At 34.3% G+C, this 14,960-nt stretch overlaps 2 protein-coding genes across 4 annotated transcripts in view; one reads left to right on the forward strand and one right to left on the reverse strand.

Moving 5' to 3' along the window:
- The window catches only part of LOC120417363 (inactive dipeptidyl peptidase 10), a 401,896-nt gene that overhangs the window by 93,192 nt on the left and 293,744 nt on the right, over positions 1-14,960 (reverse strand). The window lies entirely within an intron of this gene.
- Positions 6,996-8,165, forward strand: LOC120417365 (testis-specific serine/threonine-protein kinase 3-like). 2 transcript variants are annotated; one of them, XM_052707500.1, is made up of 2 exons: positions 6,996-7,177; positions 7,238-8,165. In XM_052707500.1, exons 1-2 carry the CDS (start codon positions 7,091-7,093, stop codon positions 8,084-8,086), a joined length of 936 nt encoding a protein of 311 aa, XP_052563460.1. In that variant the 5' UTR covers positions 6,996-7,090; the 3' UTR covers positions 8,087-8,165. The 2 variants fall into 2 exon arrangements, with proteins under 2 accessions (XP_052563460.1, XP_039435313.1); XM_039579379.2 differs by having other exon boundaries at positions 6,996-7,169.

The following is a 14,960-nucleotide window of genomic DNA, read 5'->3' on the forward strand; positions in this document are numbered from 1 at the left end:
ACCAAATTTGGGCGGAAAGTGTCATCCTCCGCGAACATCCTCCTGACGGCTTCTTCATCTTTATCAACTTCCGCGAGCCCTGGTAAGTTGGTTTAGAGGAAAGGCGAGTGTTGGAAACTTTACTAGTACTCTCAAATGATCATTAGTTTTAAGCTTTAGTAACAGCTCTCGAGATGGCATCAATGGATAGGAGCACTGTGGTTCCCAAAACGTTGACCGAGAAACGTAAAATGAGGTGACCAGGGGCGCCGACTAGTCCAAAATGTTGGGGGGGCACGGTTGTTTTCCGAAATCGATAGGTAAGAGTGGCGATTAGATGTTTATGTTTTTTGTATATCATGAATTTTAATAATTTTATTACGATGTGATACGGATTTTTTTCATCCGGAATCCATTTTTTTAGAAATATATAATTTATTAAAACGTGATTGAGAATGTTAATTAGGGGGAATTTTTCATATGTTTGGAAGGCGAATTCATTCTCATTGGCATATTCTTAGTTATTTTCTAGAAGTAATAGTCAATAATAAAAATTATCAGATATTTAGAAATTGAACAATACAAATATTCTAAAAATAGAAACAAAAGTAAAAAGCAAAAATTTAGAACTTCAGAAATTTAAGAATACAAATACACATTTAAAAAAAAATCCATTTTCAAATCTGCAATTTAGAAAAAAATAACAGATACACCAAATTCAATATTCCAAAATTAAAAAAAAAATACAGAGAAACCTCTCTTTATTTTTGTAAGCTTCAAAAAGCGTTTTGTAGATCTGAACCTACAATCTAAAAATTGCTTTTAAAATTTTGCAAAAATGTTCCGTCGTTCCAGAGAAATTTGAAAATTAGAAAAACGTAACGCATCGCATAAAAAGAGGTTTGACTGTGGAATAAAAAAAATCCAGGGTTAAAAAAACTCATGGCTTGAAAATGTTAAGAAATCAAAAGCAGAAATTTAAACAATCAGAAATTTAGAAATAACAATAGAATTAAAGAATTTAAGAATCTAAAAACATAGGAATTTAAGAACTTAAGAATTTAAGAATTTGAGAATTGAAGAATTGAAGAATTGAAGAATTGAAGAATTGAAGAATTGTAGAATTGAAGAATTGAAGAATTGAAGAATTGAAGAATTGAAAAATTGAAGAATTGAAGAATTGAAGAATTGAAGAATTGAAGAATTGAAGAATTGAAGAATTGAAGAATTGAAGAATTGAAGAATTGAAGAATTGAAGAATTGAAGAATTGAAGAATTGAAGAATTGAAGAATTGAAGAATTGAAGAATTGAAGAATTGAAGAATTGAAGAATTGAAGAATTGAAGAATTGAAGAATTGAAGAATTGAAGAATTGAAGAATTGAAGAATTGAAGAATTGAAGAATTGAAGAATTGAAGAATTGAAGAATTGAAGAATTTAAGAATTTAAGAATTTAAGAATTTAAGAATTTAAGAATTTAAGAATTTAAGAATTTAAGAATTTAAGAATTTAAGAATTTAGGAATTTAAGAATTTCAGAATTTCAGAATTTCAGAATTTCAGAATTTAAGAATTTTCTACTTCCTGATTTTTTTGGCACATTTTTTTAGGGTGCAGTTAAAATTTCTATAGCCTTTTTATTTTTTTTTTAAATTGATCATGAATTGCAGAAGGCGATACACTTGTGTTTTAAGATTATAATGTGGAATTGTCTCAGATTATGTTTTAATTTGTCGGCTTCTCAGTAAAGCGGTGCTCTGGTTTTCAAAAATTTACTTTTTTGAAACAATTGTATTTTTCGTCTAAAATTGGTATAGAACGGTTTGTATGTGAAATCTTTTCAAATCCATTTTAAAATTGCTAAAAAACTTATTGAATTTATCAGCATTTTTGTAAATGTAAAGCAGTCAACAAATGACCATTTTGAAAAGTGTTTCAGTTTATATTCGCTAATTCCTGATCTACAATGGCAAATCGCAGAATATTGCGTTTGAAAACTTGATGATTGTTTTCGCAAGAGTTTGCGTAAGTTTGATTGTAGATAAGGTGCTATGGAAAAAGTACATTGGTTTTGTTTTTGAAACAACATGCACAGATAGAATTCTTATGAGCAAATCCGTAAAATCTATGTTGACGACATCTCTCAAATCATATACCGATGCCTCTGTGCTCTTGTACAAAGCTTACTGATTTTCCTAGAGAGCACAATGGTATAGATAAAACGTTGTCGATTTAGAAAAAAAATGCATCTAAATCCAGAAAATTGTAAACGATTTTGTTAAAAAATGTCAGTGATTTCGAAAACAACAAATGTTTTTGAGCTATTTTACGTATTCGCTTACAAGAATTCTATCCGTTTGTACAAATAATGTTCCATTTAAGTTTTTGATATTATTTTCAATTATTTCTGTGTTTTTTTTTATATTTGAAATAACAATATTCTTCTTTCAAAATTTCTGGGGGGGCACAATGTATGGGCTGCCCCCCCAGCCAAATTTTAGGGGGGGCAAAAAGTACCGTGCCCCCCCAAAGTCGGCGCCCCTGGAGGTGACTTTAGCTGGGGTGAGAAATTTTAGCAATATTTGTATTTACGTAATGGCCATAAATTTTATGTGAGTTTTGTAGAAATCTTTTCTCAAGAAGTTTGAAATGGGAAATTAACGAAAAATTTCTCACTACATATTATGGGGTTCAAGAAAATCCTATTTCTTACAGGTCTGATGGTTAAAATGTTCATTTTCCAAATAATTAAAAAATATATCCAAAAATGTTTTGATTGTTTTTTTAAATTGCTTGAAGAAAAAAATCAAATGTTAATTTATTTATTTGCCTCATTGGGCTTAGAAAAGGAGAGATAGAAAAAATATCATTGCAAAATTGGATTAAAATGAACTTTATAACTAACCGATTAAAAAATAATAAAAAATAAAGTCTAGAAAGTACTTTTTTGTAAAAACACAAGAATTTGAGGTTATCTAGAAAAAAGGTTCCGTTTTAATTTTCGTATTTTTTTTTTGTTTCGGATAAAAGTCCTCGTTGAATTTACAGGTTTTAAGCGTTAAAAATCACAAAAAACTGTTTTTTACGCCTAAATCCTGTAAATTCAACGGCGACACGGGCAGAAGTTAATAATAAAATTAATAATATTTCAATAACAAATCCTGTTAAAATAACAAAAAGTGTTATTATTTTATCCTGAAGTTCAACTTCAAGAAGAAAAAATAATAACAGTTTCTGATAAAATAACAAAATTTGGTATTGAAGTGATATTATATTGAAAATTTTTCATAACACGCTAATAAGAGGAAATGTTATACATTTCAAAAACTCTCCTAATAACAAAATTTGTAATTCGTTCGGCATACTGACATAGAAATAAAATTACCATAAATCGCACAAATGGAAAAGTTTCTAAGTGTCCATAACACAATCTGTTATTATTTTTTCTTTTGTTAAATATGTTTAGATCTTTGGGATAATTTTATTGATTTCGTCGGGGTCATTATTTTGGCCATGAAATGGGGTCCTTAAGCTAAAATTATTCTGAAAAGTTGAAATTTTGAAAGTTGATTTTTTTAATTATTTGATACACCCCCTAAGGGACTTTGCTGAAATTGGCTAGAACTATGGGATAATTTTGACCAATTTCGGCCGGATCATTATGTTGGCCATGAAATGGGGTCCTTAAGCTAAAATTATTCTGAAAAGTTGAAATTTTGAAAGCTGATTTTTTTAATTATTTGATATACCCCCTAAACGACTTTATTTAAAATGGTTAGAACTATGGGATAATTTTGACCAATTTTGTTAGGGTCATTATTTTGGCCATGAAATGGGGTCCTTAAGCTGAAATTATTCTAAAAAGTTGAAATTTTGAAAGTTGATTTTTTTAATTATTTGATATACCCCCTAAGGGACTTTGCTAAAATTGGCTAGAACTATGGGATAATTTTGACCAATTTCGGCCGGATCATTATTTTGGCCAGTTAATGGCAACTGCAGGTTTATTTGCAAATTACAAATAAACGAAAACAATAACTTTTTTTGTTATTATGCTGCTCCACCTCTCCGCACAAAATAACAAAACTTGTTATTCCTTCATGATTCCTTCTGTGTTATTGGTTTGTTATTGCAATAACAACATAATAACAGTTTAAGTTATTCTTCAAACAAATCTTTGTTATTGATTTTTGTTATTTTAACAACTAATCCGATCATCCCAATAACATATTTCGATCTTCTCACAAAATCAAAAACTGACCTTCCCAAGTTATTTCCGTCTGCTCGGGGACTTTTATTCCAAAACAAAATTTTTATGGAAATTAAATAAAACAGAACAATTTTATTCCAAATAACCTCAAATTCTTGTGTACTTTTTAGACTTTTTTTCAATAAAATTACAATTACAATTACAATTATTTTTGATCAGCTTAAATTTCTATTAATCACTGATTCGATGTAAACATAAGTAGCTGTGCCAATTTTGAGCTAACTCATTTAAAGTTTTGATGTTCCTTCAGATCATTGAAGTTGAAGACGTTGGTTGAAATTCTTGAAAAAAAAAAAAACCCTTTTCAGAATATCTTTTTTTTATTAACTTCAAAACAACTCTCTATATGTGGGAGCAATCAGCGATGACCTGGCATTCCGCAGAGTATTTAAATTTTGTATGAGCAAACCTTCTTTTCTATTTTATAATTTTAATAATTTTCGTTTTTCTAAAAATTCAAAAACTAAAAAAAACGTTCAAATTAAGAAAAAATGCTAAAACTTTCCCAAAGAAAGTATGGCACTATCTGGCTCCTGGCAGTTGTTTCGGGTAAAATTTAGCGTTATTTCCATTTGAGCAGTTTTTCAACTGGCAGAAAAATAAAAACTATAGAAAAATCAAATAACAAAAAAGAAAGTGTTTTCATGGAAACTTCTCATACAAAATTAAAATGCTTTGCGGAAAGCCGGGTCTGCTTCAAAATCAAATCAAATTATTCGCTCTACAGCATTGCCTTGGCGTTCTCGATTGCGAGATTCCTACTCGAAACTAGGTGTCCGAAGGCTTGATTGTTAAGGCAATTGCAAACCTCTTTTTACACCTTAGCTTTCATCCACCCCGGGATTCGAACTGACGACCTTTGGATTGTTAGTCCAGCTGCCTACCAGCGACTCCACAGGGAGGACCCAGGGAGACGACTCCTGCACCTGGACTGAGCTAACGACCTAACCTCTAGGTTAGACCGGGGCCAACATTTACTTCCCTGTCCGACGGAAGGCGTGATCAGACAAATCTCGTCTCAAAATTTGCCACCGGAACCGTCTGGGATCAAACCCAGGCCGACTGGGTGAGAGGCAACCACGCTTACCTCTACCCCACGGTCCCGGCCCGGCAAAAAATCCGATGGTAAAATCGCATGCAAAAGCATGTACATCACCTTCGTCAAAATAAACACTTAATATATTACACACTGCATGTAAAATTTTTGCTAACACAAACAAAAGTTACAACCGACGGGATTCAAACCCATCACCAACAGTAAGGACTGGCGCCTTAGCCCACTCGGCCATTAGACCGATGAAAAGCTGTAAGGATAAACGCATATATTAGCTTGACATTTCGGTCAAGTAGGTTTCCCATACTGATGGGCTACATATTGCAGGGTGTAAAATTACATAAAATTGCATAAAATAATGCAATATTTATTTTACACCCAGGCCTTTTACATGCAGCTGGATTATTACTTTTTTAGCTGTGTAGATCGCTCCCAAATTTTAGATGGGTTTTTCTGGCCTGATCGTGATAAAAAATTGCTGTTCTGCTGTTCGAGCCACCCTAGTAACGTCATGATTCGAAATCCGCACATTTAGTAACAAATCATTTTTGTTATAGCTGCCAAAAAATAATGCAATAAGTTGGAAATGTAGAAATATCATCAGGATGTAATAAACAGTTAGTTTTAAGAGAATGCATGCAAATTTGGACTGAAATGTTAGTGAATGGCATTCTTTAGGTCTCAAATAATTGTTTACCATAAAAAAAATCGATATTTGAAAAAAATGTTAAAATTTTCAAGAAAAAAAAATGTTTAAAATTTGTTTGAATTTAAGGAAATCAAAACCAAAAAAAAACTGCTCTGTCTTCCCGGAACTTCAAATGCCTATCAAATATTTCAGTGACATGTTTCACATTTTGGGTAAACTTATAATTTTATTTTATTTTTGACACAACTTTGAATGAAAGTTGATGTTAGAATTCATCTAATAACACAGTTTTGACATTCATAATGCGAACTTATATCCAAATAATTGATAAACCAAGATGAGGTGTCCGGGTTTCGAAGCGTCCATTCATTGTTATAATAAAAGTAGTATTAAGTAAATGTTAGAACAATTTTGGTCATATGTTTGTTTTGTAATTGAAATTTAAAACTAGTATTATTTTCAAAAAAGGCTTTTTAGATAGAGCATTTGCTGAGTGATTTTTTTGTTGCAATTCCATCGTGAAACTACTTTCTTTTCTTGACATTCATGAACGACAAAAAAGGCTTCTTTTTGGTACCAAAAATAACAAAATCGAATAGTAACACGATTCAAAATAAAGGTTGAAAAGTTCTACTTTTCAGCAATTAAATGGATGCTGAATAGTTCACTTTAAAGTACTGTTTCAAAAATTATTACTTTTTTTTTATTTAAACATTTAATTAACAAAATACATAAACATTTGACACAGAATTCCTCCAAAGAGTGTTCAGAATATAAAAAAATGTTGCATGGAACTCGTTGCAAAACCAGTTTATTTTGCAGCACTCGTCGTATTTATCCAACTCGGTTAACTAGTTGGGTAAATGTACGACTCGTGCTGAAAAAATCTTTTTTTTTTGCCACTTGTTGCATAAACTGTTTTTAAAGTATTGATTAAAGATCATTTTTAAATTTCACGAGATTTCACGGGAATTTTCATAAATTAGAAGTTTAATGATTCCAAAATAAACAACAACTTGCTATCAAAAAGTAGGCTGTTAACTTTCCAAGAAAAGCAGAAAATCACTGACAAAAAAAAAACATTTCTTTCCGTAAACAATTTAAAATTCACAGTGTAAGTAAGTTTTTTTACCACACAAATGGAAAATCAAGAAAATGAACCCAATAAAGACAACAGTTTACCCTCCGTCACTCCTACGTCAAACGACGAGTGGTCCCGTAAGATGGTAAAAACATGACTTTTTCAAAAGTTAGATTTCAAATCAACAATTTTTACTCGTTTTCAGGTCAAAGCAAAACTGCTGGAACATGGCTACCGGATAGGTAAAGTAATCGGCGAGGGTTCCTACTCGAAGGTTTACTACTCGGAACATCGCCTCCAGGGTGACCATCTACAGCAGCAGCAGCAGTTTCCCGAACGGAGTGCCTGCAAGATAATCGACCGGAAGCAGAGCACGATGGAGTACTCGCAGTTTCTGCCTCGGGAAATCAAAACGATGACCGCCTTGTCCCATCCGAACATCGTGGCCGTCCATTCGGTGTTTGAGTTTGGTCCGTACGTTTGCATCTTCATGGATTACTGCCGCTGTGGAGACTTGCTGCAGCGAATCCTTCAGCGGGGAAAATTGTCCCAAGCTAAGGCCCGGAACTTCTTCCGACAGTTGGTCAGTGCCGTTCGGTACATGCACTGCCAGGGATTTTGCCATCGGGACATCAAGTGTGAAAATGTCCTGCTGTCAGGACCGGCCCACTTGAAGCTGTCGGATTTCACCTTCGCCAAGCAGTGCCCCGCGGAGGAGGCCTCCAAGCAGCTGAGCAAAACCTTCTGCGGCTCGGTGGCCTATGCAGCGCCGGAGATTCTCAAAGGCATCCTCTACGACCCAAAACGGTACGACATGTGGTCGCTGGGGTGTGTCCTCTTCGTGATGGTCACCGGGACGATGCCATTCGACGAGACGAACGTGCCGGAAACGATCCATCGCCAGGAGACCAAGCAGTACTTTTATCCGGAGGGTGTCAAGCTGAATCCGACGTTGCTCGAGCTGATTGACAGCCTCATTGAGCCGGACGTGGAGCGCAGGGCCACCGTCGAGCAGGTCGTCGAATGCTTGTGGCTTAAGGAGCAGGATGCGTGAGCGGTTTGATGAATTTGGACTTTTCGTAATTTTGAAATTAAAGCTTGTCAGCGAGAACCCTAGTAGGGGAAGAAGTTTTCACTTCTTGTCTTGAAATAGGAAAATAATTTCCACTCGCTTCCGAGCGACCATAAACTCCTGCCAATTGATTATCCCTGCCGAGGGAATTCCAACCCCGGTAACTAACCCACAAACCAATTGTTGCCGCTAAAACCAAAGCACCGAAGGATTCGATTAGGTCCTCCAGCCAAAGAAAAAAAGTAGAGTAAATCCACTCCAAAAAACCCGCAACACCACACTAAACTGGCTGATCGCTAGCAGCTTGGTTCCAGCTAGGGTCTCCCTGGTGTGGCCATTTACCTGGCCACAAAAAGTACCGCCCGCAATCCAATCAATATCAATAGCCCATCTCGATTGGTGGGATTGAATCACGCGCTTTCAGAACAGGTAGACCTGCCTGGAGTCTAACCGAAGGCCAGAACCAGCAGATGGCCACGATGAATGGACGGCGCGCCGCAACCGTTTTTATTCGCTGGACCATCGCGGTGGTCCCTCCAGGATTGTGTGGGAATGTGGCGCCCCAAGTGCTGCTGGCTTGTTGATGGTCGACCACGTTGGCGTTGAACAGTTGAAAATCTAAAATTTTGAATTTTTTCACAATTCTGTGTTAAGCTTCATTTTAATTTAATTAGTAGAATTTATTGCTTGATTCGCAGAAATGTCCTATTCCTCATATGTTTTTTTTAACTGTGTAAAGAACCAGAAGTTTGGTTGGGTTTTCACGTGATGCCAGCGAGTTCTGGCGAGCCTGAGGGTTTCTGGAAATTCTTTACACTGAAACAGTACCGATAACCATTGAAATGCAAAGCTCTACATTTCTAGTTGCTTTTGTAACTAATTTTAGAATGCTTTTGATCAAATAAATGTCCCATATGCAAAATCAACAAGTTGAGAAAAAAACGCATTCGAAGTTTGTCCTACACATAAAGCTACGTTTTAAGTTTTCTTGAAAAAAACTGGATTTACTCCAGATTTCTAGAACAAAGTATTGGATATTTTTGATTTTTATTTCTGAAAAAGCACACGATTCAGAATCAAACTGTATGAATAACATAAAAGTGACAAAAAATGCATATGGGACAAAAATCTGAACAGGGGCAGTATATCTCTGGGCTGCATTAACAACCCAATGCTCTTGGTGGTGTTAAAATTAGTTACCTAAAAGTTGATTTTTTGTTAACTTTTCTCTTAGAAAAAATATTTTTTATAATGAAAGGGGTGCCACTTTGTAGATTACTTACAATTTTTCTTACATGCTAGATATTATTTGTAATGTACAGATTTTGCGATGACGACTGTTGAGAAAAAATTAATACATAGAAAAGTAATTCAGTTTTTATATACACTCAACCTCCGGTGGTTGGTCACTTTTTCGTTTGACACTTTTTTAGTTTGTACCCTGTTGGTTTGTCAAAGTCAAACTAAAAAGTGACAAACTGTCACATTATACACGGCGCTCACGCACACTATTAAATCAAACGTTTGATAGTGAGTGTGAATTCCGTGTAAAAGGGGTGTCAAACTAAAACATGATCCCGTTCGCTTGACAACAGTTGGTGTCAAACCATCGGGGTTTGAGTGTGCCTCCTAATTGGAATTCTCAACATATTTTTAAATAATAGTTTCGGATTTTGGCAAATTTTGAGACGAGATTTGTTTGATCACGCCTTTTGTCGGACGGGGAAGTAAATGTTGGCCCCGGTCTAACCTAGAGGTTAGGTAGTTATCTCAGTCCGGATGTAGGAGTCGTCTCCCTGGGTCCTGCCTCGGTGGAGTCGCTGGTAGGCAGTTGGACTCACAATCCAAAGGTCGTCAGTTCGAATCCCGGGGTGGATGGAAGCTTGGGAGTAAAAAGAGGTTTGCAATTGCCTCAACAATCAAGCCTTCGGACACCTAGTTTCGAGTAGGAATCTCGTAATCGAGACTGCCAAAGCAATGGTTTAGAGCAAATAGTTTGATTTTTTTCAGATTTCGGCACATAAATTGAACTTAAAGTACCATGCGTCTCCAGTAAAACGTACTGGGAATTCATTTTTATGGAGATGCATGGTACATTAAGTTCGATCGATATACCGAATTTTGATTATCGAAAATATTTTCAGCTATAGGCTTTTGGTCCCAAGGCCATACAAACAGCAACATATGTTTTTGTTTGATCTATATGATCTATATGAGTAGAGGGTGACGATTCTCGAGATTTTCAATTTCCGGTGAATCGAGAGTTGAATTTGACCATTTTCCGGGAATTCTCGGGACCCGGGATTTTTTTAACTGTGCCGATAGTACTAATAATTTTAAAAGAAATGTATTAAATTTGTTTCTTTTTAATGAATCCAGTATCAATTAATTCATATTTTTTCAATTAAACGTTAATTGAGACAGTCTCATTATTTTTAAAAACTTTTTCGACCTTTAGTTTTAATTTTCAGAATCTGGAAATATAATATCGTTTCTTTAGTGAATAGTGAATATATAAATTATCGATTTTTATAAGTATGAATTTCACGGGAATCTCGACCAAATTTCCTGAAAATCGAGAGGTCCAAAAATGGCCAATTTCCCGGGATTTTTTTTCCGGGAATTCCCGCTCGTCACCCTCTATATATGAGCAACTCTCTACCAAAACCGGGAATGGATATTATTAGTATTTTTTTTATTTGGCTCTAAATTTGTGGAGTTTTTGTGTAATTGGTTCACCCATACTAGTCTCCATACAATTTTGGATGCTGTCCATACAAAAATGGTACGTAAATATTCAAACAGTTGTAACTTTTGAGTGAATTTTCTGATCAATTTGCTGTCTTCGGAAAAGTTGTAGCTATTGTTGAAGACTATTGAGAAAAAATGGTACACGGAAAAAATTACCTTTTTTTAATTAATTTGTTTTTCACAAAAACTCAATTTTCCAAAATAGGTATTTTTTGATTTCAGAGATTTTTTTGAATGTTTTTGGGGACAAAAACCCGCAAATTTTGAGCCATTGTTTATTTATCTAATTTTTTAAATCAAGACTTACATTTCAAAAGGGCGTAAAATTGAAAGTTTGGCGGGAAATGTTAGCCTTCATTTTTTTCAAATATTGATTTCAAAAAGATCGGATAATTTCACGAATGTTTCATGTTTCATGTTTCAACATTGAAAATCGGAGCATTAGTTGCTGAGATATCGACATTAGAAAAGACGGTGGGTTTTTTTGGTGAGACTTAGAAAACATAAATTTTCCTGTAACTTTTTCTTTAAGCCGCTTTATCTCAGCAACCAAAGGTCCAATCTTCAATGTCTCTGAGACAATTTTATAGCAAATTCTCAGAACTTCACAGAAAACGCATTTTTAGAAATGGGCACTCATGGTCACTTTTTTTTAAATATCGAAAAACTGCAAATAATTTGCTAAAATCAAATTTTTGGTAGCTATGTATATCTTGAGAACGGAGTCCTTTATCAAAAAATCTGTAAAGTAATTTTCGTCTGCAAATTCAATTTTACGTAAAAAAATTATGTCAGATTCTCGAGATAAAAAAATACATATTTTTAGAAATTGAGTCTTGGTAAAAAAAAAAAATAAAATGATCGACCCTTTTTTCTGTGTACCTTTTTTTCTCAATAGTCCTCAACAATTCCTTCAACTTTTCCTAAGACACCAATTTGATCATAAAATTCACTCAAAAGTTAAAGCTGTTTGAATATTTACGTACCATTTTTGTATGGACATCTGCCAAAATTGTATGGAGCCTTGCATGGCTGAACCAATCACACAAAATAGCTTCTTTGGTCATAGAGAAGGCCCCAACAAAGTTTGAGCCAAATAAAAAAATACAAAACAAAAATGGTCGTAATCAGCCGATTTCGTAAAGAATTGCTCAAAAATCTTTTATACAGCTATTCCACGTCCTGCCCGTGTGGATCAATCGGACCGCGCACTGGACTCACAATCCAGAGGTTGCTGGTTCGAACCCCGCGGCGGGCGCTCTAACAATTCTAAGTGTAAATATGTATATGTAAATATCCGGCGCCGTCGCTCCGTGCCGTACTCAAACACTTAGGAGCCCAGTTCGGCGAAGTCCTTGTAGTTAACAGGAAGGCACTAGTGGTTGGTACTAGCAATGGTGGCTGACAGCTATAAAGTCAACTTCGTTTTCACGTCAAACAGGAAGTATTTAAATCAAAAGTGCTCTGATTTGACTCACGCGCCAAGCGGGCTAGCGTCTTAAAACCCAGTTTTTATTATAATCATGTATCCGAATCCTGTAAATGAAAGTCTAGATTTTTTTAAAAGGACCTATAAGCTATTGTGTTTTATATGTTTATAGGATCTATTCAAAAAAACTATAGATTTGCAATTTTTGGAAAAAATATTTTAAGAGCTCTTTGGTCCTGAGACCTTCAAATCGGCATAGGAAATTTTCATAGGAACTTTTCAAATATTTAGCTTTTTCGAATCTCATCATATTGGTTTTTGCAAAAATAGAAGAAAAACTTCATTTGTTTTACCACCCTTTTTTGGATAGGAGCACGTGCTAGCACTCTAATCGCCAAAATCAAAACAATACGGTTCTTACTATTTTGGCCAAGGAACTTCCATACCATATTTGAGCCAACTTGGAGCACTTTTGATTTGGATGCTTCCTGTTTGACGTGGTGCAAAATTTTGCACCGCCCTTAAGCAGAAGACGTTTTTCGGTATTTGGTATTTATGGAGGGACGCCAGTTTTTAGCCAACTTCTGTTCAACTTTAATCAATGACTAAACTTTACAGATTGCTTGCAACCTTTTTATCATCTACAAAAAAAGCGCAACTGCTCGAGTTGTGGTGTGTGTATTTTCGAGACGACAATTCTAATAAATTTCTATTAAACTGAAATCAATTTGTGAACTCGACAGATTTTTGTTATTTTTGAACGAACTCTTACCTACAACTCTTCTAAAGACATCTTGCAGAAAATCCTTTATATGATCAGGAAAAGCAATTGATGAAAATTGGCTTATTTTGAAAAAGAGAAAACTTTGGAAAAAGTCACATGAGCAATTCTCTACCAAAACCGGAAATGGATTTTATTTGTATTTTTTGATTTGGCTCAAACTTTGTGGGGGCCTTCCCTATGACCAAATAAGCTATTTTGCGTCATTGGTTCACCCATACAAGTCTCCATACAATTTTGGCAGCTGTCCATACAAAAATGGTATGTAAATATTCAAACAGCTGTAACTTTTGAGTGAATTTTCTGATCAATTTGGTGTCTTCGGCAAAGTTGTAGGTATTGTTGAGGACTTTCGAGAAAAAAATAGGCACACGGAAAAAAAAATTTGCAGATTTTTTTATCAACTTTTTTTTCACTAAAACTCAATTTCCCAAAATACGTATTTTTTGATTTTCGAGATTTTTTGATATGTTTTAGGGGACAAAAATCCGCAACTTTTGAGCTATAGAGAAACATGGTCAAAAAATCTGCCGCCGAGTTATGATTTTTTGAAAAAATAGTGATTTTTGGAAAAAATCGAAATTTCATGCAAAAACAAGTTTGACATTATTTTTTAATGCAAAATTGAATTTGCAATCGAAAAGTACTTTACAGATTTTTTGATAAAGGGCTCCGTTTCCAAGATACAGCCACCGAAAGTTTGATTTTAGCGAAATATTTGCAGTTTTTCGATTTTTAAAAATAGTGACCATGAGTGACCAATTCCAAAATTTTTTTTTTGAAAAGTTCAGAAAATTTGCTATAAAATTGTCTAAGAGACATTGAAGATTGGACATCGGGTTGCTGAGATAGAGCCGCTTTAAGAAAAAGAAACACGAAAATTGAAGTTTTCTTAATCTCACCAAAACAACCCACCATTTTCTAATGACGATATCTCAGCAACCAATGGTCCGATTATCAATGTTAATACATGAAACATTCGTGAAATTTTTCGATCTTTTCGAAAAAAATATTTTGAAAATTTTAAAACCAAGACTAACATTTTAAATGGGCGTAATATTCAATGTTTGGCCCTTTTAAAATGTTAGTCTTGATTTTAAAATTTTCAAAATATTTTTTTCGAAAAGATCGAAAAATTTCACGAATGTTTCATGTATTAACATTGATAATCGGACCATTAGTTGCTGAGATATCGTCATTAGAAAATGGTGGGTTGTTTTGGTGAGATTTAGAAAACTTCAATTTTCGTGTTTCTTTTTCTTAAAGCGGCTCTATCTCAGCAACCCGATGTCCAATCTTCAATGTCTCTTAGACAATTTTATAGCAAATTTTCTGAACTTTTCAAAAAAAATATTTTTGGAATTGGTCACTCATGGTCACTATTTTTAAAAATCGAAAAACTGCAAATATTTCGCTAAAATCAAACTTTCGGTGGCTATATCTTGGAAACGGAGCCCTTTATCAAAAAATCTGTAAAGTACTTTTCGATTGCAAATTCAATTTTGCATTAAAAAATAATGTCAAACTTGTTTTTGCATGAAATTTCGATTTTTTTCCAAAAATCACTATTTTTTCAAAAAATCATAACTCGGCGGCAGATTTTTTGACCATGTTTCTCTATGGCTCAAAAGTTGCGGATTTTTGTCCCCTAAAACATATCAAAAAATCTCGAAAATCAAAAAATACGTATTTTGGGAAATTGAGTTTTAGTGAAAAAAAAGTTGATAAAAAAATCTGCAAATTTTTTTTTCCGTGTACCTATTTTTTCCTCAAAAGTCCTCAACAATACCTACAACTTTGCCGAAGACACCAAATTGATCAGAAAATTCACTCAAAAGTTACAGCTGTTTGAATATTTACATACCATTTTTGTATGGACAGCTGCCAAAATTGTA

This window comes from Culex pipiens, chromosome 2 (genome assembly GCF_016801865.2).
Source record: "Culex pipiens pallens isolate TS chromosome 2, TS_CPP_V2, whole genome shotgun sequence".
NCBI classification, from domain to species: Eukaryota; Metazoa; Arthropoda; class Insecta; order Diptera; family Culicidae; genus Culex; species Culex pipiens.